The sequence below is a fragment of the Pocillopora damicornis genome, chromosome 2 (genome assembly GCF_964200805.1).
Source record: "Pocillopora damicornis chromosome 2, jaPocDami1.2, whole genome shotgun sequence".
Classification (NCBI taxonomy): domain Eukaryota; kingdom Metazoa; phylum Cnidaria; class Anthozoa; order Scleractinia; family Pocilloporidae; genus Pocillopora; species Pocillopora damicornis.
In genome coordinates this window covers 17,349,478-17,376,056 of record NC_142671.1, presented here as the reverse complement: position 1 = coordinate 17,376,056, position 26,579 = coordinate 17,349,478, and the positions used below count along the sequence as shown (strand labels likewise).

At 38.1% G+C, this 26,579-nt stretch overlaps 2 protein-coding genes across 2 annotated transcripts; one reads left to right on the top strand and one right to left on the bottom strand.

Annotated features, from left to right (window-relative positions):
• Positions 1 to 39: 39 nt before the first annotated feature.
• Positions 40 to 26,558, top strand: LOC113668668 (protein SFI1 homolog). The gene is made up of 34 exons (XM_027184623.2): positions 40 to 83; positions 2,984 to 3,258; positions 3,814 to 3,883; positions 4,114 to 4,251; positions 4,369 to 4,440; positions 4,942 to 5,052; positions 5,700 to 5,794; positions 6,501 to 6,618; positions 6,751 to 6,853; positions 7,550 to 7,706; positions 12,735 to 12,896; positions 13,431 to 13,501; positions 13,688 to 13,780; positions 14,534 to 14,631; positions 15,091 to 15,207; positions 15,570 to 15,650; positions 15,903 to 15,984; positions 16,675 to 16,767; positions 17,699 to 17,784; positions 18,145 to 18,220; positions 18,754 to 18,849; positions 19,117 to 19,193; positions 19,474 to 19,576; positions 19,813 to 19,909; positions 20,182 to 20,342; positions 20,561 to 20,635; positions 20,875 to 20,949; positions 22,067 to 22,186; positions 22,671 to 22,727; positions 22,816 to 23,021; positions 23,804 to 24,120; positions 24,299 to 24,842; positions 25,240 to 25,354; positions 25,922 to 26,558. The coding sequence occupies exons 2-34, from the start codon at positions 3,003 to 3,005 to the stop codon at positions 26,039 to 26,041; spliced, it is 4,242 nt and encodes a 1,413-aa protein (XP_027040424.2). The 5' UTR covers positions 40 to 83; positions 2,984 to 3,002; the 3' UTR covers positions 26,042 to 26,558.
• LOC149050127 (uncharacterized) lies at positions 502 to 2,915 on the bottom strand. The gene is made up of 2 exons (XM_089197277.1): positions 2,539 to 2,915; positions 502 to 2,187 (listed from the first exon to the last, which is right to left on the bottom strand). The coding sequence occupies exons 1-2, from the start codon at positions 2,834 to 2,836 to the stop codon at positions 896 to 898; spliced, it is 1,590 nt and encodes a 529-aa protein (XP_089053403.1). The 5' UTR covers positions 2,837 to 2,915; the 3' UTR covers positions 502 to 895.
• Positions 26,559 to 26,579: the final 21 nt, after the last annotated feature.

Sequence of the window (26,579 nt, the reverse complement as noted above, 5' to 3'; positions counted from 1 at the left end):
GTCTCGGTAGGCTCCGGAAATGTCGGAGGTCTTCGGTTTGTAACCGAGAGTATTTCGGAGTAAACGTGGCGGGCAGATCGAATAGTCCTTTTTACAGTTCCCGGCGCCATATTAGATTAGTAGCCGCGCAAACACGATAGCGAGGCTGCCGGTGACCCGCGTATTACAAAAACAGTAAATACGGCTGATCGGAGAAGTCTTTCGTGGTTCAATCGCTTCTAAAATGGTGCTAGTTTGCAAGGATATGCAGATTACAACGCTAGAAGATATCCAGAAGTTAAAAGTGAAGGATTTAAGGGAAATTTTGCGTTCTAATTCGGAAGCGACGGGCGGAATAAAAGCAGATTTGATTTTAAAAGTCTACGCGATACTCATGCGACACGTGCTACGACCGGGTGAGTATCAGCGGCAAAGTAGCGATAATACTGCTCAGGATCACCAGAATACAACGGAAAATAGTGGTGACTTCAAGTACGATGAAACTTTAAGACAAATCTCTGCTCTCGGATGGTCCACTGATTTACGTCAGCTTCCCGAACTAAATTTTATTCAGCTTTACGATTACCTGGTTGTGTCAACGCGCAAGTACCGCCACATTGTGCTCAAGGGAACAAATTACTAGCATGCACTGTGTAAAAATACATGTACAATTTCATTTTTAAATGAAATAAAGTGGGAATTTTTGGTTCCATGATAACTTACTATATGGAATCCCAATAGTTATTAATATGCATTGACATGCAAGTGGTATTATTTGGAATACAAAATTAATGGAACCCAAGGGGCTGATTACAGGAAGCAGGCTTAGACTGATAGCTGGGCTTCTGCCACAATTTTAAAATGCAAAAAAAGTAAACATTTCTACCTAATAATAAATAGACAGCAAAAACTAGAATCAAAGATTGGCCGGTGGTAGTAAAGGGGGTAAAAAGTTTGTCAGAAGGCCACAGACAGTTGAAATTTGTGTTGCATAGGGGCTCAATGTATTAGGTAAGGTACCATCTAAAATGTGGTAGGTCTTAATGCGGCCAATTGCACGCTCCACGTGAATGCGCACTGAAGCAATGCTCATAGTCTCTTCAGTTTCAGCTGCTGTCATTTGATCACGGCCAGCCAAAAATGGTGGCATGTTTACTGTAACGCCAGCAGGTACAATTGCAGAAATGTCAAATCCGCGATCAACCATGACATTATCACCCACTTGCAACAAATCTAATACACCACTCTCTCTTGTTATTTGCTTGTCAGACACACGCCCACCCCAGAGATCTGACAAAAAAGTGACCTGTCCATTTGGGGTTACCCCAACTAGCAACTTCCAAGTATTATGGTGTTTATAATCTGACCATGTCTCTGACTGAGCCAGCATAGCAGATGGTCGCTGAATGAATAGCTCAGTACAGTCTAAAATTATCCTGGTTGTGGCATACTGGGCAAACTCCTTAGGCATGTTTTTGCGAACAAGCTCCTGTGTGGGAAATGGAAACAGGTCCTTGAGCTCATGATAGAGCAAATTTATCCAGGTGATGCAGATCCTGGAAACCAGGCTGGCACTGATGCCAAATCTGTCGGCAAGGTCCTGTACAAATAGACCAGCTTTCAGTCTCATGAGCACCAGTAGGAACTCATCCAGAAAAGTAAGCTTCCTTGATGGTCCAGGTTTACTCTTGTTATCATCAAGTTGATAAGGCTGGCTTTCCTTTACTAGATTTTCACCCTTCCAGTACTGCATTTTGGAAAGCTTTGGCTCAATGTATTTGTAGAAGCTTATTAATGCCTCATAACTTGGGAATCCGGTGTAAAATAAAACAGCAGCATTGTCATCTTTAATTTTGTCAATGGAAAATTGACGTTCCAATAACACAGCATTTTCCTTTTCTGCTTCACTGAGTTTTTCCTGGCAGTCAGCTAGCTGAGTTTCAAGTAATTCAATTCTCCTTTGCAGTTCAAGGACACAATCAGGCTCTGTTTGAGGGGACTCACACTCCACTTCAGCTGCATTTTCATCACACTCTGAAAATGAATGAGCAGCATCAGTTGACGCATCAATAGAAGGAAATACTGAGCAGGATCCAAACTGCAATGCTGATGCTGCTACTCCAACAGTTGACTCATCCATCTTTCTTTCCTTTGGTGCCTTTCTTTGGTTCGATTGCTTTGTCCAGCTAAATATACATGGCTCTGCACCTTGTAAATAAATAAATAAATAAAACTTATTAAATGTGACAGTAATCATTTCAGATTTATTTATTATGAGTTAATCTGCAATTAAATTGATTGCTTTTGTGAAGTCCAGCAATATTAATAAGCATACATTAAATATTCTATCATTCAATGACAAAAATCACAAGACATGAAACACTTTAAATCATAAAGTTTACAATAAAACAACAATCGTCGAATAAAACAACCAAAATCTTTGATTTGGGAAAAATTAAACGAATCCTTGTTTCTAAAGATCAAAATATCTTTGAATTTTGAGTTTTTCATAGCTCAAATCACGAACGCACAGAACAAAAGCTCGACAATATCACAAACCTGTCTTCAAATTCCAGCGACCAGAAAGTTTTTTCGAGATATCTTCTGCCCGAAAATGCTCATGACAGAGGACAGTGGCGGTGGAAACAACAAAGCCGTCCTGTCCGTGTCGTCGCTTGATAAGTGAACACCACCGATTCCTTCGCAGAGCGTCCTTAGGAAACTCGAAGAAATGATAACTTGTACGAGTACCGTTTACATTATAGGCGCTATTATTGCAGTCAAAGGCTGCACAATACTTTCCTCTTCTCTTTCGAGGGGCGGAGGATGTTTCCCCGACGCTTAAGCTTTCATTCATCCCACCAAAGACTCGACAAACCAACGAAACGCTTGAAAACACCAACAAACTCTTATGCGATGCCCGAATCGGGTCACCGGCAGCCTCGCTATCGTCTTTGCGCGGTTACTAATCCAATATGGCGCCAGGAACTGTAAAAAGGACTATTGAACTACTACGGAACAAAATGCAAGAAGACAGCCCAGGTAGCAGGGGAAAACGCACAAGAAATGAACGTTACAGTACACCGACAAAGCCAAAGCAGCTGTCTGTGAAAGCTGCACGGCAAAAGGCAAAGGAATTTGCCACAAAAGATGACAAGTCTACTCGTGTGTTGGCAAAGCAAGCCATATTGAAAGAACTCAGTACTCAACTTGTTGTCAGAGCTCACGGTGTTGTTCCAAAAAATCGAAGTGAGGAGGAACACACTAAGGATCATCCAGGTACAATGGTAGAAAACATGTTTCATTTGAACCAAAGTGTTTTGGCTGACATATGTTTGGCGGGAAATTTGAATATTGTATGAGCCAATGTCATGCTTCCATATTGTTCTTTACTCAAATTTCATTTGCCTTTGTCACGGGCTATGGTAACGTGCGACAACGAGTTTCATAGAAAGAAAAACATAATTTGTACCTATGATGAAACTGAACCACTTCTGTAAATTGGGTACATACAGTACACATGTGATATCTATAGTAAGTCCTCGATAGCCAGACCAGTCTGAAACACATGAGATAGTGTGTGTGAGGGTATTTTCAGCCTTGTGCTTGATGTTTTCTTTCCCTTTTTTCTTTCTTTTTTTTTTTTTTCAAAGTAGACATAACAGACCATGGTAAGATTTCTGCAAGCCCCATACTATTGTAAAACAAATCTGTTTTCCCAATAGCAATCTGTTGTTTTTGTTATTGTTTTCTCTATCCAAGAACTGAATGCATAATGTAGTATGGGGCTGTGTGGAAATTTCACCCAGATTATTTCTTTGCACTTTTTTCCAGTGCATTTGACATTAAGCGATACAAAGAAAGAGGAACTGAAACCAGTTAAATCAACGTCCAAGATTCCAAGGTAATGATTTATCACCAACAAGGATACTCAACTGTGATATTTTTTGTTGTCAAGCAGTTACTACAAAGTATGAGAACTGGCAGAGACACTCAATAAGCGGGGAGAAATGCATGGTTTAATTTACAACTGCATTTCTTTTGAGTTACCACTGCTGTGAAGGTACTTTATAATGTATAGTCATGGGTTCTCTATTTGTTTAATTCTTAAACTTCTTGTTTAACTGTCAACAGAAGAGTGGATGAAACTTATACCAGTATACGAAACAAAAGACAAGCAAAATCTGTCACACAACCTAAAAGGAAGATTCCTAAAAAAGAAGCAGGTTTTGTTGATAAAAGAGACAACCAACATGAAGAAAGAAGGAATAGGTATACAATATAATTATTATTGATTCTTCACTATTAATTGATCTTTGTGCTGCTGAACTAATCATCAATTTTTTTTGCACTTTGAATCATCATCAAAATATTTTTGTATCTATAAAGGTTTTTAGCTAAGAAGTATCTATTGATCTGGGAAAAGAAGACATATGGAAGATTAACTCCAGCTACAGCAAGGTAACAGGGAGCTAGTTTATTTGCAGTAACTTCCTACAGCACTTGGTAAACTGATGATTGAATGTTACTTTGATTTTTTATGACTTACTGGACAGTATTTATTTACTGTATACATGCACTATGTGGTTAAAACTTAGTTTCATTACCATTATTGGATTTGGAATGAGATTTTTACTCTATTTGTACTCCTGAAATCTGAAATAGGACTGATTTTTAGCATTAATGTTCTATTTCTTATTAGTTGGAAAAAAATGCAATTTTAAGAAAAAATATGTACATTTATTTATAAAATTAGATCTGTAAACCAATCGTATTGGGAGGATCAGTAATTATATCAAAATGGATATATTGAATATGAATTATCAAATAATGCTTTTGAGACAACTTGAGGAGAAAATTAGGTTTTCATTGATTATTAGGGTGAAAACTTTTGAAAGGGGTTCTGTTGAGGAATTATTGTTGAGTAATAATTTGCATATTACCTTCATTATTGACTTACAGAGCCCATTATGAAAGAAAGCTTAAGCAACATACACTGCAGGTATGGCAGGATATTTGGTGGACAGGGAGAAAAGGGTGGAAGCTTAATGTCAGAGCTGATTATCACAATAGGTAAAGATCTATATTTGTACACTGTTGCATTTTCATGAGAGATAAATCACAATTTAACAATGTATTTAACATTGTAAAACTCATCATACCCCAACCCTTACTAAGGCATACATGTACTGTGTGTGGAAATGTAATGATATGAATTGTACAGTATAAGTTTGATTATGATACATTAGTGAAACTCCTATAATGATAACCACCCATAAAGGCATAGACTCCCTTCCAACCAGCCATGTGAGAGGAAACATCTAGTAAATATTTTTTGCTTGAATTGTAATACAGTACTTTGATAGCAGAGATACACACATCTTGGTACTCTGTCACTTATTATGGAAGTATGCACATACATGTAACATGCTAAAATTAAATTGTAGAATATCTAGCAGATCCTTTACAGAGTACCTAGGCTATTGTCATTAATGCTATGGTCAATTTGCTGTTGGTGCATCTTATGTAGATGCACAAGGTCTAACTCTGAAGTTCAAACTTGTCAGAAAGGCACTTAGTAAACTGAGTCATCCTTATTATGTTACAAAGAGGTTACAGAAGGGATTTACTCCTCTATTTCCCTTTTTTAATTCCTTTCTGTTGTGTCCAACATCTATTTGGTAAATGTTCATGAACATATATCTTTTATTTATCTTCAGATATAGACTTTGGCAAAAGTCTTGGAAAGCATGGAGACAGTACATTATTTATTGCCAAACAAAAGCAGCAAAGGATAGGTTGGCTCATCACAGGGGTGAGGAAAATATTTTGTGTCCAGGTTGAAGTTGGACTTAACTGTAGTACAATGTTGGCATATTTTGTGTTCATCGAGACACAAATGATAATGGACACTGATTACGGCATGATATTAATTGTGTTTTGTCTGATTGTCCCAGTGAGAAGGGATCTGGTGATGGTTCAAAAACCTGAAGAAAGTCATTCTCAGAATCTTGAGATGACCTCTGCTTAAGTTGGTGAAGCTTAAGAGTCACTGTCACTTGTAACAGCCCTTTGCAAGACTACTTTCATGCAGATGATCAAAAAACACACTTGACTATTACTTCTGGGTTTCAAACCAGTTACAGTGCAGCAATGTTATTATTATAAGGAAGATAGTTTTTTTTTCCTGATTATTTAAAAAAATTAAAATCCAGATTTTCCTTCTGATGTGTACCTGTTGAAATTATACAGAAAATTATTTGCATAAAATGTAGAGATGTAATTTTTAGTTTGCAGCTTGTCTGTAATTTCATTATTCATTCAAATTGAAGGAATCTTTGAACTGGTTTTGATTTTAGTGATAGTGTTTTATAGCTTTCATCTGGTGAAGTACAATTATTACAATTGATTTAAAAGTCCTCATTGAAATTCCCTATATCTTGATACTAATGCTTATACTGTGTGAGCGTACACAGTAATTGGGAATTTTTACTATTTTGTTCTGTAATTATATTATGCAGCATATCATTTGTTACTTGTAAAATGTTGGTCTGGCTGGAAGGGATACATTAAAATCAGAAGAGGGAAAAGACAACAGAGTAACAGAGCAATGGATCTGGCTGACAAGCACCTTAAAAAGTATTGTATTTAATCCTATGTTTAGTTTGGTTGAAAGAGACAGTTTTATGAGGTGATTTTACCTGCATGAAAATATTATATGTTTGATGAATTTTATCTTATTAGGATATCACTTCACATTTGATTTCATAGGCACGTATGGGAACATTGGCTGTCACAGTTGGCTTTCAGGGAAAAGTTACAGCACATGAACAATGAGGCCCTTCAGTTCTGGGCAGCTTGTCTTATGTCTAAGGTGCACTTTTAGAAACTGTCTTTACTCACAAATATATTAAGCAACAATAATCAGGTCATAACAGTAATGTAACTGTATCTCCAGTTAGACTCCTATTTCAAGTGCTGCTTTTTCACGAGCTTCTCTGTTTTCGACATCCATTAGATAAGCTTTCACTGTATACACTTTTGGTTTCATGAAATCTATGTGTCACTGTTGTGATGTAATGGTACATTTGGTTGACTGTCTTCCCCTTATCCTTTTGTCAAGGGTTTTTTCTCCATGCAATTTGTTTTTTTCCAACTAGACAATGTTCTCTATGTCAACAAAAACCAAGTATTTTTAAAGTTTATGATATGACTCTCATTGTACTACTACCTACATGTGTCCTATGCCTCACCACAAACCAAAATGATCTTGTTTGTTAACATGATATTTCTTTTTTAATATGATGATAATAGTTTTTCATTTTGGAACTTAATTAGGAAATAATTGACTTCATTATGAGCTTTGAGTACAAAGTTTCGAGCAACTCAGCAAATTTATTATATCACTATTTATTTATCTTTTTTCTAGGAATTTAAATATCTAGTGATATAGAAGAAAGCTATGAAATCATAGACTAAAGGTGATAGGAAGTCCATGAGCTCTCTCTAATAAATATTACAATCTTGATGATGATGCAGTTGTATCTTATTCCCTTTTTGTTTTACTTAGGCCTGGAGGATATGGACCACTTTGCATTTTACAAGAATTGAAGAGAGGAACAGGATGAGAATGGCTTCACAATACTCTGACAGAATATTACTACTTAAAGTATGGAGAGGAATGAAAAACTACAGAGCTGTCAGAAAATTGAAACAGTTGCGGAAAGGTAAACACGTGATGAGCATCATGTACCTGAACTATTCCACAAGGCATTAACCTCAAATTCTAGATGCTTGTTCTGCCGGAGCAAAATCCCTATTTTTTGTTTTGTGTGTCATATGCCCTTTACATTTTTAAATGAAATCAGTATTTTGCAACCAATGTGAAAGTCACATTCTAGAAATCAATACTTTTTGTGGTTTCAGTTGTTTAACAACTGAATTCCATATTGTAATCATGCAGGTTAAGTTTTGGTAAGTTGTTAGCTTGAAATGAGCTACGAAAAAGTAGACAATAATTAGTGATTAGTGCCATGCATTTTTATAACACCATTGTAATTTATCTTGACTTGTAAAATACAAACATTTATCTTAAAACTTCTTTTTAGAGTTTATGCATTATGTATCACCCCCACTACACAAAAGGTTTGACATTTGATTATCATGGGCTAATACTAAGATATCATTGCTATGTCAGCCATAGTCACAAATGAAGGGTCAGTAATGTGCTACACAATGGTTTTTAAGGGTGTGGGGTTGGTTTTAAAAGTTGCAATTTGTAAGGGTTTAGGAACGTTTTTAGCAATATCTCAAGAACTGTTTTACCAAATAATTTTTTTTTGGGGGGGGGGGAGGGGGAGAGAGTGGAGGGGAGTAACTTTTGTGGTTACTTAATGTGGCATAATTGTGGTTGGTTTAGCTGTTACCATGGTGATGGTTGTAAAGGAAACAAAGATTCACTTGGTTTTTGTGAAACATAGATATAGAGTGCCATTTAAATTATTATTTCTCATTGATTTGTATTAGAAGTGAATGGTCATGATCATTTTGGGTGAATTATTGAGATGTTTTGCTGTTAGTTTTCTTAATTTATACTGAAATGAATAACAGGCAGATGTTTTCAGCTTGAAAAATACAAAGCCCATGTGACAAGTCTGTTTTAAAAAGGCGCTAATGAAATACGGCCACTTATTATCTGAGTTGAGGTTGGTTGGTAGACAAGTGAAGTAAGTCTATGAAAACTTCAGTAGATCAAATAACTTGTTGGTACTTGTTCTCTCAAGTCCTGCTAATGCAAACATGCTTGTTTGTTATTCACAAGAGCCTTCCCAAACTTTCTGTTGCCACTTTGGCAAAAGGCATTTGTGATGTCAAACCCTGTAAGAGCATGGTATGCTGGTAGACGCTGACAAAGCTCTTGTCTAAGCTTTTCTATGAAACAATGGATTGGAAGATAGCAGAGCATTTCCTTGGCCCAGTGTGGAATGATAACTAGTCACATCTCAAATGGTGATATGTAGAGATACAAAGAAAAGGTGACTGAGCTACAATGTAGCCATGATCATGAGAGATGTCTTCTGCATGGAGAAACAAGTTTGTGTCTGCCAACTCATCATGCTACTTGGCTGGCAGATTAGATGGATAGCTCATGCTTCCCTAACTATCTTGAAGTTTGAAGAATGCTGCAAGCACCAACTTCTCACCAGGGTTAAGCACCCTCTTTGCAATCTTTTACCTTGTACTGCTCACAAAAATTTTCAGGTTGGTCTTGTTCACTGAATTTGAGATAAAGCTGTTGCATGTTTCTGGGGGACTGGTGTGACTATACTGGATATCCTCACTCCATAACTGGTGGATGTCCCTCATCTGTCTGGTTCTTCATATTTGATGGAGTTCTCCTTGCTATAGCAATCAAATAAGACAATCACACAAGTTTGTTGCTATAGCAATCAAATAAGACTAGCACACAATTGCAGCCATTCCTCCTGAATGAGACAGTTATTATCTTGAGATACTTATTTGCAGGCTCTCCAAAATGTTGCTGAACCCACATTCCTCCTCATCTGCACAAATACCATACCATGTCAAATGAATGCAGTTGATAGTCTAGCAGCACCATGTACATGAAGGTTTGGTGGAACAATAACTTCTTCAAGAAGTTAGCATTTGTGCTGAATCATCAAGTATATACTTAGGTCCATACTTAATTGAATGTTACATAATAACACATAAGCTCATTGACTTCCCAGCTGATCAACAAACTTCTAGCAATCTAGAGCTCTTGTAAGAGCTTATTGACTTCCTGAAAGGCAGAAAAAGTTATTGTGATTGGGGGCTATTATCGAAGCTCATTGACTCTCTGTTTGACCAACCAACTTCTTGCAATCAGGAGCTCTTACCAGAGCTCATTGACTCCTTGATTGATCAACAAACATCTTGGTATTGGAACCTCTTATCAGAGCTCATTGACTCCGCAATCAACTTATAAACTTCATGAACTTGTGATCTGGAGCTCTTTTTGGAGGTCATTGACTACTTGATCACCTAACAAACTTCTTGCAATTGGGAGACCTTATCAGTGCTCATTGGATCCCTGATTGGCCAACAAACTTTTGAGTATTGGGAGCTCTTATCAGAGCTCATTGACTCCACAATCAACCAATAAACTTCTTGTGATCAGGAGCTCTTCTCAGAGCTCATTGACTCCTTGATCTACCAACAAACTTCATGGTGTTGGGAGCTCTTATCAGAGCCCATTGACTCCCTGATCAACCAACCAACTTCGTGCAATGGGGAGCTTGTATCAGAGCTCCTTGACTCCACGATCAACCAACAAATTTCTTGTGATCAGGAGCTCTTCTCAGAGCTCATCTACTCCCTGATCAACCAACAAACTCTCCAGTATTGGGAGCTCCTATCAGAGCTCATTGACTCAGCAATCAACAGTAAACTTCTTGTAAGCAGGAGCTCTTCTAAGAGCTCATTGACTCCCTGATCCATCAACAAACTTCTTGGTGTTGGGAGCTCTTATCAGAGCCCATTGACTCCTTGACCAACCAATCAACCTCATGCAATGGGGAGCTCATATCAGAGCTCTTTGACACTATGACTGACTAACAAACTCCTTGTATCAGCAGCTCTTCTCAGAGCTCATTGACTCCCTGATCAACCAACAAAGTCTTTGGTATTGGGAGTTCTTATCAGAGCTCATTGACTCCTTGATCCACCATCAAACTTCATGTTGTTGGGAGCTCTTATCAGAGCCCATTGACTTCCTGATCAACCCACAAACTCTCTGGTATTGGGAGCTCTTATCAGAGTTTATTGACTCAGCAATCAACAATAAACTTCTTGTGATCAGGAGCTCTTCTCAGAGCTCATTGACGCCCTGATCCACCAACAAACTTCATGCAATGGGGAACTTTTATCAGAGCTCTTTGGCTCTATGATCGACCAACAAACTTCTTGTGATCAGTAGCTCTTTTCAGAGCTCATTGACTCCCTGATCAACCAACAAACTCTCTGGTATTGGGAGCTCTTATCAAAGCTCATTGACTCCGCAATTAATCAACATCCTCCTGTGGTCAGGAGCTCTTATCAGAGGTCATTGACTTTCTGATTGACCCATAAATGTCTTAGTATTGGAAGTTCTTATCAATGCCCATTGACTCCACAGTCAACTTACAAAATACTTGTGATCTAGAGCTCTTTTTGGAGGTCATTTACTCTCTAATCAACTGACAAACTTCTTGTAATTGGGACTTATTATCAATACTAGTCAACTCCCCAATCAACACACAAAATAATGATGGTGACCTGTTGACTGAGGGATTGCCAATGTCTATATGTAAACTGGAAGCTGATGGGAATAATTTATATATCCATATAATACGTGAGGATTTATCTCTGCTTTTGCCTTGTTATGTTTCTCCCAGCGTGCTTCATGCTCTGGTCTGATGAAATTGAGAAGAATCAGCACCATGTTTATGTAGCTGTTCCCAAAACTTGAACTGTGGTGATAAACTCTCTCTCTTAAATCTACTGAACAAGAGATGAAGTATCACATAGCAGGAGATATGTGTCTTTCCTCTTTATACTGGTAGATGCTGCCTTGTATGTGTGGATATTCTTGTTCGTTACATCAGAACTTGCTACCTCAGCAGAGCTTCCATCAAAAACTTATGTGCTCAAACTGTGTGGGTGAGTGACTTTACTTCAAGCGTGTGATTGTTGATTATAAGAGATTACAAGCGGGTACTGTGAATATGTCTTTTTCAGCACCTTCTTAAAATTTCTCGGCTATGCAGTTAAGGTTTAATGCAATATGAAATCCTCCAGGCAAGTCATGATGTTCTCAAGCTCTCCAGGGAATTCATTTTGCCTTTGCACATAAAGCAAGATCAGTGATAAGTTATTTTTGGAGTGAAAAATTTGCCATTTACATTTTTAGAGTATCGTGGTTTTTTTTGGGTTTCCTTAGCAAGTGTCACCATAGTTATGGGTAACAAACCAAATAAAATTATTTCTCATTAAGTAACTTCCAAAGTATACCCCCCTGGATTTACTGCTGAAAATTTCCTGAACACATAAATATTGGTACTTCCAAAAGCACCTCACTATTGCTAATAGCAAGTCACTGACCCCACAATTTGTCTTTGACTGATGTAGTAATGATCTTTGGGTATCAGGCTATTATAATCTGATGTCAAACCTTTTGTGCAGTGGGGTGCTAAAAGATCAACTTTGTCTGGCTTCACCTCCTTGACTAGTATAGATTATTTTGATATTGCAGTGCAAACCATCACGTTCTTTCATACACTGATCAAAGCCCTTAGCACGCAATAGGCATGCAAGTACAAACCAAGGAAAAAAAAAGGGTTATGAAGAAAATTTTGTTTAGTTAAATGAAGAACACACTCAGTTAGTTTTCGGTTTTTACGCAACTGAGTCAAAGCACAGCCCATTAGCATTAACGGTGCAAGAAATCATGTGAAGTGCCCAAGTTCTGTTATAACTTGAGCCAGAAGATGCCCTTTGACTGAAACCATATCTGCTCATTCAAGTGGCTATTTTTAAGAAGTTAAAAGTTGGAATGACAGAAAAACCCTTGGTTTTTCATAAACCAATATAATTATATTGTCATCAAATTAAATGAAAAATTGTTATGATGCACAAGAAAAAAAAATGCTGTTGAAATACTAACCAAGTGAAATGGGACCTTTGATGCATTAAAACAATTTTGAATCTCTACCAAGATGCTGCAGGGAGACACTTTTCCTTAATATTACTGAAAAAGTCATTTCAAACATGGGTGGCTAGATGGCAGAGACAAGTAGAGCTTGCTCAGTTTGAGGACTTGATTACCTACAAGGGTAATGTGGCTGTAGCCAGGAGAGCATTAGTTCATTGGAAACACTGTATCTTTACCAGTTTAAAATGATTCTACATTAGAGAAAATATGAACCTTATTGAAACATTATAACAGTCATTAATTACTTGTTTACAAAGGATTTAAAATTTTTAAATGTTATTATGAATGTATTGCCACTGCCTTTCACCCTGTAACTGCCATGATTCTTTATGTGGCTATCATACATTTGATGCATACAAAGTCATGTCTTGTCAGGTAAACTGATTTCCACTCTTGCCTTGGGAAAAAAATTAAATTCTTTGTAAAACTTCAACTCATTTATTACCAGTAATCATTGTATTGATTTGGGTATTTGTCTATTGCATATATAATAACTAGGGTTTTTTTTCACATTTCCTTTGTTTCAAGCTCATTTTCATGCATCACCAAGTGTGTCCAAAAAAAGGGAATATACCATTTGAAAAAAATTGACTCATCACATATACCTTTAAAGATCAAGAAAATATGGCTTTAACACTAAGGTTACAGTGGCACAAAATTTGATTTTCCTGGCAATGGTTTTGATTAACTCCACTCAAAGACATTTATCTGAGGAAGGATATGTACAAAAATGAAGATGTTGCTGCAAACTATTATGAAAAACATTTGCTGGTTAGTTTCCAAGCTACCTTTATTTAAATTTCAATTTAACTAAATGTAACATTGTTTGATTGCTGATTAAAACAAAATCAGTAATGGTGTTTGCTGGTACAGCTGTAAATGCCATGCTCTATGATCATACATTACATGTAAACACCTACACAGTTTATGTGTTATAACTTAATTTTTTCTCTGTAGACAATCTGCTTCAATGCTCTTCATTTGCAATCAATACAGAGAAGACTAAAAGAAATGCGAGTGAAGATGGCTAATGATCTGCACAAGAGACTTGTAAGTATAGGCAGTACAAATAATGATTTGGGAGTCTGCACTTTAATTCATGATTACTACACATGATCACTAAAAAGCAGCAACACTTTCTGCAATGAATGTGTTAAAACAAACATATTTACTGTGAAAGAAAAAACATTGGGGTTACATCATTTATTCTTGAGTGTTGTTTGTCTCATGATGTAGTTATTTCTGAAATGTATTGCAGCATTTTGACTAAATGCTCAGAGTCCTCTGCTGGCAATTTGGTTGACAAGCTGGTTAGTTATCGACTGTTGCGATTGGCAGGCATATCACAAATTGTACCTCTACTGTGAAACATGTTCCTACAGATATCATGCAAAGGCACAGTTCTAACATTTTGATAGTTGGAGGTTATTATTACTTTTTGTCAGTTTAAGTCAGGAATAATTTTCAGCAAAGACTGTCACATCCCTAAATGTTTAATTTAGTTTTAGTGGACTGAAGCATGAATTGAATTAAGTTTTGTTTTTTTAGCATTTATTCAGACATGTTGGTGCACAATGAGACTACAGTTTTTCACATTTCTCTCTTTGAAATAAATCTGAATTCAATAAAAAATACTACTTACAACTTGGTCCTGAGGTTTTTTGGAGTGGGGGGATCTATAAATTTTACATAAAATTTTTGCAATGTTCAAGAATATGTATTAAACATAATTTGAACCCTCTATGGACTACAGGCAAAGTGGAATGTAAATGTCATGTCCATCATTTTTTGTGTTTTTTTTAGCAAATTCAAAGGGTGTGGAACATTTGGCTAAAGCAATGTGAGCATTCTGAGGAGCTGAAGCTTCATGCAGTGTCCAAGAGAGCAAGATCACTTTACAAGTATGAAAAATAAACAACATATATAAAGACATGTTGCTCTGGAATAAAAAGTGGCTTTAAGTAGAAAGTTGGCATGAAACTTTGCAGAAGTTGTATGGTACATACAGATGTACATTAATGAAGGCACTCTGCTCCTGCTTTTACTTGTGCTTCTTCCTGAGATGTAAAACAATATTCCAGCTGATAAAAACAAGGATGCAAAAATTTTAAAGGAGTTTATTTTGCTATATTTTGTAGACCCTTGTCTTTTTTTTTTTTTTTTTTTTTGGTGATTTCTTTTTATTCTACAGATACACTACTTTTATACTGGTTGTATCAGTGTCTGGATCTAATTCACAAGATTTTATATTTTGTTCCATGGAGAATAATGGGTCATCATTCATCTGGATCCTTGGTTTGTGAGATGCATCTTATAATAGTCTCTTATTCTTTTCTTACTGATATTATGTTTTAATTTAGTCTTCAGCTGAAGAGGAAACTCTTTGTTGTTTGGGTGAGGTACTGTCAGTGGAGACGATTCAGAAAATCTCAGTATGCAAAAGCTGATTATCATTTCCGTGAAAAAGCATTGCCCAGGTTTGTAGTTAACTTTTTCTGGTAGTCATCACGAAGAAAAAAATTGTCTCACTGAAGTTTGCAATTCTGCTGACACCATTTGATTTGTTTGTAGTTTTTCAAAGCCTTGGCCATCTTATTTCACTGTTTTATATCACCCATGTTTTGACATGCTGAAGTAATAGCCTCTAGCTTCTTTGCAACACCTTTATGAATTTTTAAAGTATGGCAGGTTTTACAGGGAAGAGGACTTTTAGTTATTTATTTTATTATTTACATAGTATGCATTGTGTGATGATGGCATTTGTGAAATTTAATGATTGTCACAATTTTATTAAAGTGATGTGATTTTCTTGAAGTAAGTCAGCTTTCCTTCATTTTAGGTATTTTTGCCAAATGATGATTTTTGTTGATCTCATGCATTCTCAGAAAGAAACTATCCTTGCTTCCAAGAAGTTCAGGCGGTAAGTCAGATACAGATTTTAGACATGTCAGGTCTTTGTAAAGTTGTATTTCTATATTTTTTCTAGATATATCTTTGTGAATGGAGAGTACTTTTTCAAAGCGAGTGGAAAAAGTTCAAACTGTTTGGATTTGACTTTGCTGATGGCTGATCAACATTGCTTTGTGCACTGATATACATGTTTTAAGCAATTTTTATTAAGTTGAATTATGTATTGTATCGTAATGGCTTTACTTGTAAATTTTCATTTCAGTGAAGCACTTTTGGCCAAGTCATTTTACTTGTGGTGGAGGAAATACCAGCTTAAGATGGACATTAGAATGATGGAAAGGATGGTATAAAATTGTCCACTTTCAATTTTTGTTTTACTTTAATTCATGAGTCCATTGTGTTGGTTTTGTTTTATTTTTGTTGTTACATTTGCCGCTGATTTCGAATGAAAAAGCACAGTTGGCTTACCTGTATACAGGAGATACTTTTGCCAGGGATTACACAAACTTTAGTAGCAAAAAAACCTTACTTATCTGTACATCCATTTAGGCTTTACCTGTTGTTTAGGAGCATCTCTTTTCGGGGTTGATTTGAATTACATTTCTGACAATGACATTGTCATCCTGCAAGCAGAGTTGCCTTTTGATGGAAGGGAACGCTGCTCGCATGGTATGACATGGTCTTTTTGACGGAACAAATCTTCCGAGTAGAGCTTGGACATCTGAAGTATACTTTGGATGTAGTTCCTTAGACTAAGACTTGAGATTATTTTGGAATTATTATATGACTGATTGGTTAAGCCTTTGACCCTTTAAGGTGATTAGCTTCTAATTTCTCTTTACGTTATCACCCTCGAATCAAACATTGAGGTAGGAAATGATCAGCAACTAATAGAGCTTTTGATCGTTAAACAAATTATCCTTGTCAGCACCTGTGGAAATGTATATAGAACAGAATATGCATATTGATGTTAGGGTGTAAAGGGTTGAAGGGAAGGATACATCCAACGAGCAATTTCTTTTCTGTTTGTGAAGGCCATTCTTCATAATGATGAAGTCGTAAAGAGGCATTGTCTTAGTTTGTGGATTCAACGAGCACGGAAAGTGTTACGTGAAAGGAGGCTTGAGGTATGTGATCCACTCAACACTCCAAATAGATATTTTAGTATCTGTATATTAAATTCTTTACAGAATAACGAGGTTTTTAAATGGCACCGATTAATCTCTGATATGGTCGCAGGCACTGATTTCTGGTTGAGCGGCCGTGAGTCTACGGCCTTATTTTTCTGGGATGCTGTTGGGGCCCATGTGAAAAAACATCGGCTGTGGCATACTTTGCGCCAAAAATTCTCAAATTCAAAATTTTGGTAAGTCAGTAGGCTACAACAGCCTCTTACGGTTTATTGCAGCACTGGAATACCTGCATAAACGCGATCTTAACTCGCAGTAAAAGTTGTTCTTGAGAAAGAAAGAGATTCTTGTTTACTCTATCAGCCTTTCAATCTCTGCAATCTAAGTGGCTACACTACTCGCTATCTATTGCGTGATAGTGAGCGTGGAGTATTTGTGAATTATCTGCACATGGCATCACTTATTTGTATCGTTACTCAGAAAAAACACGAATCTGTCTTTTTAAGTTTTGAAAAAACCAATTAGATTATTCGCTCTCACTTTATATACCCGATGATCGATTTGGGTCTCTCCGTCATTAAGTATCACGCGATAGAAATATCTTGCTTATTGTCTAATTGTTAAAATACGAGGATAGCCATGGGTGAGGATCCAAGGGTTCATAATACCCCTTTTTCACTTTTTCACTTTTTCACAAAACAACCCCACCTTCTCCAAAATGCTAGTAAGACGAAATGATAAGAAACTATCTATTGTTGAAAGTCTGTCCAACCTTTCACCTGTGGTTAAATATTTGTGTCCTTTTTTGTGGATTTAATCAGACACATCGCGCCTTCAGCAAGGAATGAACTGTTGCATCATTTGAATGATACCGGGACGACATGTTGATCGTAGGTGACTGATGAAGTGTTTCAAACTTGACTTTCAGGTTGTTGCCGATGATCATTACCATCAGAGATTGTTACTGATGGGAATAAGAAGATGGAGAGAGTTCAACCAAGAAATGAAAGCAAGGTATTGCTCATCAGTGACAAGTGATTAATTGGGCCGATGGGAATGCTCTAAGACAGCAAACTCTTTTCTTGTCAAATGCTTGTTACAACCAGAACGATCAGAGGTGGCTATATTCCATAGGCTGTTGTCAGAACTTCTGTGGCATCTCATTGTGTGTTCTTTGCTGTAAGGACTAAGGAGACATTTCCCCAGTTTCAGTATGTAATGTTATTCTAAAAAGCAACATGGATGTTAGGGATGGGAAAACGGATTGCTTTTGAAAAGACTAAAAATGTCGGGCTAAGATTTCCATTCTTTCAGGGACGTGTGCAGACCATGATGAACCTCCCTTTACATTTGGTTACTTTTCTTTCTCACCAGTCGTTCATTGCAGCATTTATCAGTAAGGCATTACTACATCAATCTGTTAAAAAGGACTTGGACTGCATGGAACCGGGTGAGTACCGCTCTCGAAATCCACGGTTGCTACAAAACTCTTCTTTGTGACAATTTTGTCATCCATTACATAAATGCAGAGTAATTCCATCGTACGTTTAAGCTTTGCTGATTTACATCAGCAACTTTTCCTTGACAAATTCTCCCTTGACAAGTTTCCTTGTTAGTACAGATTCCTGACAAGTCCCTCAAATGTCCGTCAAATGACACATCAAATCTATACAACGGGGAATTGTTGAGGAATCTGTACTCTGGCGCACCAGTGTTCCATGGCAAGTCCCGTTGACAATTTTTCTTTGCTCATGTAAACAGCCAGCAATTTTGCTGTGACAAGTACATTTGCTATGGAATTGGTAGTGGTAGCTTTCTGAGTACACTGGATGGCTTTTAGAGGATGTGTAACAAAAGTTTTGAAACTTTTAGGAAGATCTTTTTGAATGGCTATCTTTTATACCAGATGAAATCGTAACATTTTCATAATTAAGGACTTTCAAATGATATTAATTGTTACCTCCCTTTCTGTCCTTCTTTCAGTTTGTTTATTTCAGACAGGTGAAATGGCGAAAACAGACTCGTGCTTGCCTTCATTATCAACGGCGTCTTCTTTCACAAGTAGTCGGTGCTTGGAAGGTGAGCATTTGGAGATTTAGTTCCGTGTATTCCATGACGGAGAGACTCGTTTGATTGTCTCGTAACATAGCTTTATGTGAGCTAATGTGTGAGCAGTGTCTCTTTTGCCTGAATAGTATTTGATGATTGCCTGACATGTAATCTCTGGCTCAGGTATTAGCAGTCTTCATATGCTGAGAGGTGTTACATTCGATAGTCAATGATCGAAAGAAGGCAAGGTTTTCAGTCTGCTCTACTGTCTCAGCCGCTTGTGCTTCTTCTCTTTAGGATCATTACCAACATGTAAAGGCTGTTCAAACACACTGTGAAGAGAGACTTCAAAGCCGCAATATGGATCGACTGAGGTAACGAAAATATTTATTGGGATTGTCATCGTACTGATTCTTATCAAGGTTGGGAATTTTATGTCTTGCGTACGAGAGGATTTCAATCGACAATGATATCCCTTAAGAGCTGTCCTTATCGTACTAGGGGTAGGTAAAGTACAGAGTACAAAATTGTTAAATGGAAGAGACTTTTTATTTGGAGGAGGAAGGTTAATTTGATCAAGGAAGAGCAAAAGAGTGAAGTCTCCCCTTTGATGTCGCAGATTAAATTTCCTTGGATACATTTCATGTTCTTCAGATCTGCATTTGAAACGTGGAAGAAAAACAGTACAGTAGAGAAAGAGCAGAAAAGGAATAAAATTATTGGTGACAGATTTTTTGCAAAAGCAATACTTTTCAAGGTAAGTGAGAGATCCAAACAAAGCTGTAGTATACGTGCGTTCAGTCGGTCAATCAATCATCCAGTCATTCACTCAGACAGTCAGCTACGTGTGGTCAGTTCGTCAGTTACATAGTTAGACGGTCAGTCAGTTCGTCACTTGATAGCGAAAAAAGTTATCAGTCTTCAACAGGGGCCTCTGCGACAATTTTAGTAAAAGATAAGGACGTTTACTTGAGATATTTGGTTCCTTTTCAGTGTTTTTCATCCTGGAGAGAATTTGCAGCTCACCGAGCAGTTAGGAAATGGCAACAGTGGGAACGTGTTAGGGAAATTCAGCAGAAACTTGATAAAGGTCTGTACACTTTGCTTTTTTTCCCCTTTTTCTCCTACATCAAGAAACATTGTACACCCAATCTCGGTTGTTGGGCTTCGGTTGCTTTCTTTCTATTTCTGTTACCACTTCAGCTTTTAAAGGCGTGTAAAAATCTGAGATGATTTTATTCCTGTAATGATTGTTCAGCTCATTCGCCTGTGTTACTCTAAACTATTATCAGTCTGTGGCAATGGATCACGCTCCAATGGAGGCAAACTCGGTTTGCATTGACAGTGTGCTTTGTTCGCCAGGTAAATTGTACCGCTCATTCCGCGCATGGAAGTCATTTAAACGGAAGTCGGTACATGACAAAACTCTGAGAAACAGGGCTTTCGACCACTATGAGAAGGCACTGCTCAACAAAGCCATGTTCTCTTGGAAAGGCTACATACATCTGTGTTTTAGGATCAAGGTAAGTCTTGGTTGAAGTTTTTTTTGTTTTTTTTTGTTTTTTTTTTTTTGCTTAATGTAAACGTAAAAAAGTCTTTCTCCTCAAACACAGAGGATGATCTTTGTGTGGTTGTTTGTTAAAATGTTCCCCATCAGTTACATTAGGCGAAGCCCTTGCCCCATACAAGCTAAACAACTGATTAAATAAGAATTAGAGTTTGTAAATGTGTTTCCCTTTAGATTCTGCAAAGGCAGAGTATGTGGCTTCACAATCGAAGAATTACTGTCGCATTCTTCAGGAAATGGCAGAAACAGGCAAGCATTCTAAGACACCATATTGTTTATATTTAAGTGTCGTTCTAAAAGGAGTGGTGCCTATATTGGTATGCTAAAAACTCTCTACATTTTGTAGAAAGACCACAAAACCTTCCATAACGTTATGCACCTGAAAAATATTATGAGTTTTATCTTGTGCTCAACAAATGCATGAATATATTCCACACCAGATTTTATGCCTTTAAGTTCACTAGATAACAATCAACTGTAAATTTTAGCATGGCGCTGTAGTTTACGAAAAGAGACAGACAGTACTGGCATTGTGGCATTGGAGTGTTACACTGCAAAGAAAGGTGAGTAAGTGTTAAACATACATCAAGGAGTTTTAGTTGATGGTCGAAAGTTTTCTCGTGATTGCGTTGGTTTTTCCTTACTTTGCATCGTGATTATATATATATATATATATATTCCCTTAGCTCCGGTTGGAGCATAGGCCATTAACCACTTCCGTCCTCCATCGGGTTCTGTCCTGGGCAAATCTTCCTAAAGTGGCCCAAGTGTGGCCCCAGTTTCTCATTTGGGACTCTACACCTCTTCTCTAGGAGTTCCTGGGACGACCCCTCTTTCTCTTGCCCTGGGGGTTCCAACGTAATGCCTGCCGGGTGATGTTGTTAGCCGGTTTCCTTAGGATGTGACCTATCCATCTCCACTTTCTCTTTGAGATCTGAGTTATGATTGGTTCCTCGCCTGCTAATTCCCACAGCATCTCGTTCGTTACCCTGTCAGTCCAACTGATTTTTAAAATTCGCCTAAGGCACTTATTGACGAAGGTCTGCAATTTCTGGGACGTTTGCTTAGTTGTTCTCCACGTTTCTGAGCCATAGAGGAGGACTGCTTTGACATTGGTGTTAAAAATTCTAAATTTGGTTCTCCGTGAGATGACATGGGAGGACCACACTTTCAATCGCCGCTTTGTCACGCACGTTTTTCCGAAATGTAGGCAGTTATTTTGGTTTTGTTTTGAGTTGTCCTTGGGCCTTTATTAAATTTTCCTGTGATACTTTGGTGTTGTCAAGCGTTACATGTCGTCCTTGAGTAGCGTTGTGTTACAAAGTAAGACCTGTAAATTAAGTGAGAGCGGGTATGCTACGATAATTTAGTTTTCCGAGCTTTCTCCGATCTACGGCATGTAGATGGAATTTTTGAAGTGAAGAGTATATCGGGCGAGGTGTTAGGCTAGATAATAGCGGTTCAGCAGGCAATAGGACAGGACAATGGCAGGTATGTAAATGCGGTAATTCTTAACAATTGCCTCGCTTGAAGATCATACTAACATTTACCTTGCTCGCAACGTGTGCTTGCGTAACTCAGTTGGTAGCAGAATTCTGGAAAAGCCAGCTTCAGGTATTTCAATTATCAGTCATAACTAAGGCAACAACAACCAATGCTTAATTTTTTGTGATTTTAAAGGCATTTTACGCCCTTTTGGAGTACGCAATCTCACGCAAGAAGAAAGCAGTTCGAATCACCCGAGCTTTGGAAGAACGAAGACACAGGCTTTTGCGAGCAGGTGTCAAACAGTGGATGAAGGTGTGTTAATGAACTTTATAGCTAAATAAGTAATATTTTGACTTGTGGATGATATACATGTACAAGTAAAGAAATGATCCCCGCATTTTCTGTCATTTCTTTAATTGGAGCACGCCTTCCAGAATTGTTTTTTACGTCCTAAGTAAGATCATCATTCTTTAATCTTGTGTTGTCTGGCATTTGTTATTTCACTCTCATGTTCTCTCTGAGTTCCCCATGAGCCTCAGATCTTACGATTTCGCTGTGAGATGCTCTACGAACTGAGTTTACGAGAACTCCTTTGTCAAGAACGCTATATATTAGGTTCATATGTGACAAACGGTCTGCTTACGGCGGGAATCAGCAATGTCGAAAGCATCCTGTGTAGATGTGCATGGAGTAAAAAGATTGTAAATTTTAAACCCCGTAGTTTAATTATGAATAAGATATGCTAAGCATGTGTCATGGATGAAAGGTACATTCATTCTACGTGTTCGGATTCTAGGTTGGGTTTCGCTTGGCATCAGAGAGATCAAGGTTAGCTCAAGAAAGACAGCTGGAGGTAACGGCGTTTCTTTATTGGATTTTATTCATCGAATGTACCTTACACTATTTCATTTTCAACTATATGCGATCCTTTTGTTTGGTAGGTTGCTCATTCCTTACACCAGTGTGTGTATCGCTGTGCAATTCACTGGAGAAGAGTAACGGCCAATAGAGTTCGACAAAGAGGAGGGAAACTGAGGCCCAGACGAGTGATGAGTCCAAAACTTGATGGGCCAGATACCACGTCACTGAAGAGTTCGCACGCAGCACACTCGATTCAGCCCTCCACATACAGCTGGCAAGTTGAAAGGTTCGGGAAAATACATTCCTTGAATTTCCTAATACTTTCTGATATTGAGCTGCTAATTGGGCTTCTTTAAACAAAACAGGCTAACTATATGTTCTGTCAGCTCTAAAACTCAGCTAAGCGATCCCAGACTTATCTGTTTGTAAAGCTTATGGCACACGAACAGTGTGAACGAAAGCATAGTTCATTGTGTTCAGATAGTACCAGTGAACCGGAGCAAACTGTTTAAAAGGAATATTCCTTAAGGAATCTAGTACTGCAAAATGAGCCACCAGACTTTTAAAACACTGAGTTTTCTATGATAACGTCCCTCTTGACTAATTAGAATCGATACTCATTTCTTCTTTGTAGCCAACTAGTTCATTGTCTGCTAAGGACTGTTACAATAAATAAGACCAATTCTACTTATATGAACTTCGTCATGGTCCTTGCTTACTATAGAGTACCTATGGCTCAGTGAAAGAGCATCGGAGCGCGGAATCTGAAGGTCTGAGGTTCGATTCCTCATGGGGACCCAGAATTTTTTTCTTGTCCCACGCTCGTGACAAGACGAAAAACATATTTCTTCATTTCTACTCTGTGTCCTTAGAGTTAGTAGAGGGCCGTCTTAAACTTTGGTTTCCTTTCTGTACCTTTCGCTAGCCGCTAGCTACTCTTTTATTTTGTCCTCCCAGGTGACTCCATAGGTAAAGTGAATGATAAAGAACTACAATGGAACTGTACCTTCACTTAGGTCCAGACACTTGATTGATCTTATGGCTATTTTCTCCTTATTGATAATGTAGGATTGCCTCAGAAACCTTTAAGGAGCGCCCCAGGCCGAGAAAACCCGATTACCTAAGAGAGTCTTTTGACGTCGCCGAAATATCTATGTCGACGAACCTATTCCCACGCATGTCGTCCGTGCGTGTCACTGCTAGAGAGGAGGATGACGAAGCAAAACCTCGGACCTCTCCGCCCCGACCTACTTCTCAAATGAGAACAATTATTCATCCCTGCGAGAGGAAAGCTGGGGAAGAATCTTTCGTGTTTCCCTCGTCTTCAGGGGAAGAATCTTTCTACGGCAGAGAAGGATCAAAAAGAGTACGAACAGATGAACGCGGTAAGATGCCACATTTTACTTCGTCTGTTAGTACTTGTTCGAAATTACATCAACTGAGTACTTTTCAATTTTAGGGGGGGTAGACAATTTGGATGAGTATTTACGTAGGAAACTTATCCAAGAGTCTTCTCCGAAAGCTAAATCCAAATGTGCGAAAACCGTCGGTTATTGTTTTCAGACTCATCAAAAGCGGTGGTCCATTCCAAAGTACAACCTGAGCCAGCATCAAAACCCGCTCAAATGCCAGCTTCCGTTGCACCCCCTATCCACACGAGACCAACAGGAGGAGCTGAACGAAGAACTGTGTTGTTACCTCCCTCATCCTTCACTCTGCCCACTCGTACAAAAAGTAGTCCGCTGCAACCCACTGTGTCAGACGCAGCGGAGGTGCAGGCTTCTTCGTCAACACATCCAGGTTCATCTCCCCGCACTTCCATCGATAGCGAAAAAGAAGTGGTGTCTAGTCCTTCAACAACTTCGTCGCCGAGTAAATACTCTGAAGAGGAAAACAATTCTGCTGGAGAAGTTGGCGAGGAAGAAGACACCAACGAAGGAGAGTGGGATATAGAAGCTGAACGTGACAGGTTAAAGCTGGATGCAATAGAAGGAACGCCGAAGAGCGGCTTTTTCTGTGCGCTAAAAAAGGAAGGGAATCTCCAGGAACGTGTTACCCACATGAAAAATGTTCTTCAAGAGTTTCACGACATGAAAGTTGCCTATAGGTAAATATGTTTTTTCTCAGTTTACGTCGTGAATTTTTTCAGTAGTACTTTTGTCACTTTTGGGTAAAGATCTTCCGAACACGCTGTAATAACACCGAAATCAAAGGTCAAAGTAGTTTCTTTTTTCTGTTCGCCGATGTGGCATACAGTTATAGCCAAACCACGTCAAATCCGTTGTTAAATCAAACTCACGCCGCGGTTTTTAAGTCGAACGGAGAACGTAAACCTGTATTGAATAGCAGAGTCAAAGTACATACGCAGAGTAAGCTTAAAAGTAAACACCAGTGTTTTGATTTGAATTGATCCTTTATCAGTGCCATCGTGCGTATTAAGTACAAATAAAACCGTATTCGTAAATCAACCATGTTTGTGACGCTCTTTCCTCTTATTTTGTCAGTCACAAAAAGAAACAGCGCGATCAGCTGTCCGTGTGGGTTGAGGAACAGATACAAGACCTGGGACCGAATCACCAGGATGAGGAGCTGTTACAAACACAACAGTGCTTGCACGAGGTAAAATCTCGGCTTGGTATAATTGCTCCGGTGGTTGTATATAGAGATGCGCGCGTCCTGATTGGTTCAGGATTGCGTCATATTTCGCTTTAATCACCTCGCGCGAGTTGATTATAGCGGGAGCGCTAAATTTCAAAATGGCTGCCTCGCGTTTGTCAGCGTTACCGAGGAAGTCATGAACACTATAAAAAATCTAATTTTGAAGAGGGCAAAGATCTTATTAAGTTTCACTTTTCTAAAGAAAAATATGAATTTTTGCTGATTGAATTAAATAAACCTATCAAATTCTAGTGGAAATTGGCTCTTTATCTCGTTACAAGTAATCGAAACAATCAAAACAGAATAGTTTCAAAATCAAAACGAATATTTACAACATAATTCGAAAGCACCTAAGCAGTCATACTGAAACAATGATTCGACAATTGTATTGTTGAATAATCCCCTCGACTTTGTCTCGGGGATTATTCAGCAATATTCACTGAGCCGGAGGCGAATAATTATTTAATAATGCTTTACACTAAAACATGTTCCGTGTCATTTGACATTTATCTCCTTGGTGTTTTGCAGTTGATTGAGGAAGTAAACAAAATTGCTGAAAAAATAAAACGGACGCGACCCTTGGTTGAACAAGTGGCGTTGAATATTAGAGAACTGATACAGCAAACAGGACGCGGGGGACTGGGCTAGCTGGTTTAATCACTACTACTCAGACATGTCAGCATGGTCCTGTCTGCCAAAGGTGAACGTGTTCTTTGCCATTTCTTACTTACAAAGGGACATACAAGGAATGTGGCTAAAGAGGAATGAATATGGGACAGACTGTAATAGCAAATAGCAAATGTTGAATGCCTGGAGCAGAAAAAGTAAAAACAAAAGCAGCTTGTGTAACGTGCCACGTCTGCCTAAGGTAGACTGAGTAAGAGACATTGTTGCAACTGTTGACATTAGTGAAAGATAAAAGCCGGTTCCACTTCCAGAATACACCGCAATAAGTTACAAGTGAACAAGGAAATTAGACGTTCTCAGTTGTTCAAAATTCGAATTAGGTTTGGATAATACCAACTTATCAATTGAAATCTTCATGGAAGTCTTTCTTTTACGATTACCTGTGCTTGTCCATGAGCTAAAGATTTTGAAATATAGATTGTGCACTGTTACACTAACAATGCATCTTCCTAAGAAAATAAACACCACTATTCCTTTGGTCTTGATCTTAGAGTTAATG

What these genes read in the sequence shown, in the direction of transcription:
- LOC113668668 (XM_027184623.2), top strand. Translation starts at nt 3,003, where the DNA reads ATGCAAGAAGACAGCCCAGGTAGCAGGGGAAAACGCACAAGAAATGAA. An exon ending in GCTGACAAGCACCTTAAAAA is followed by an intron (nt 6,619 to 6,750) that starts GTATTGTATTTA and finishes TTGATTTCATAG; the next exon opens with GCACGTATGGGAACATTGGC. An exon ending in TTAGAATGATGGAAAGGATG is followed by an intron (nt 15,985 to 16,674) that starts GTATAAAATTGT and finishes CTGTTTGTGAAG; the next exon opens with GCCATTCTTCATAATGATGA.
- LOC149050127 (XM_089197277.1), bottom strand. Translation starts at nt 2,836, where the DNA reads ATGAATGAAAGCTTAAGCGTCGGGGAAACATCCTCCGCCCCTCGAAAG. An exon ending in TCGCTGGAATTTGAAGACAG is followed by an intron (nt 2,188 to 2,538) that starts GTTTGTGATATT and finishes TTTATTTACAAG; the next exon opens with GTGCAGAGCCATGTATATTT.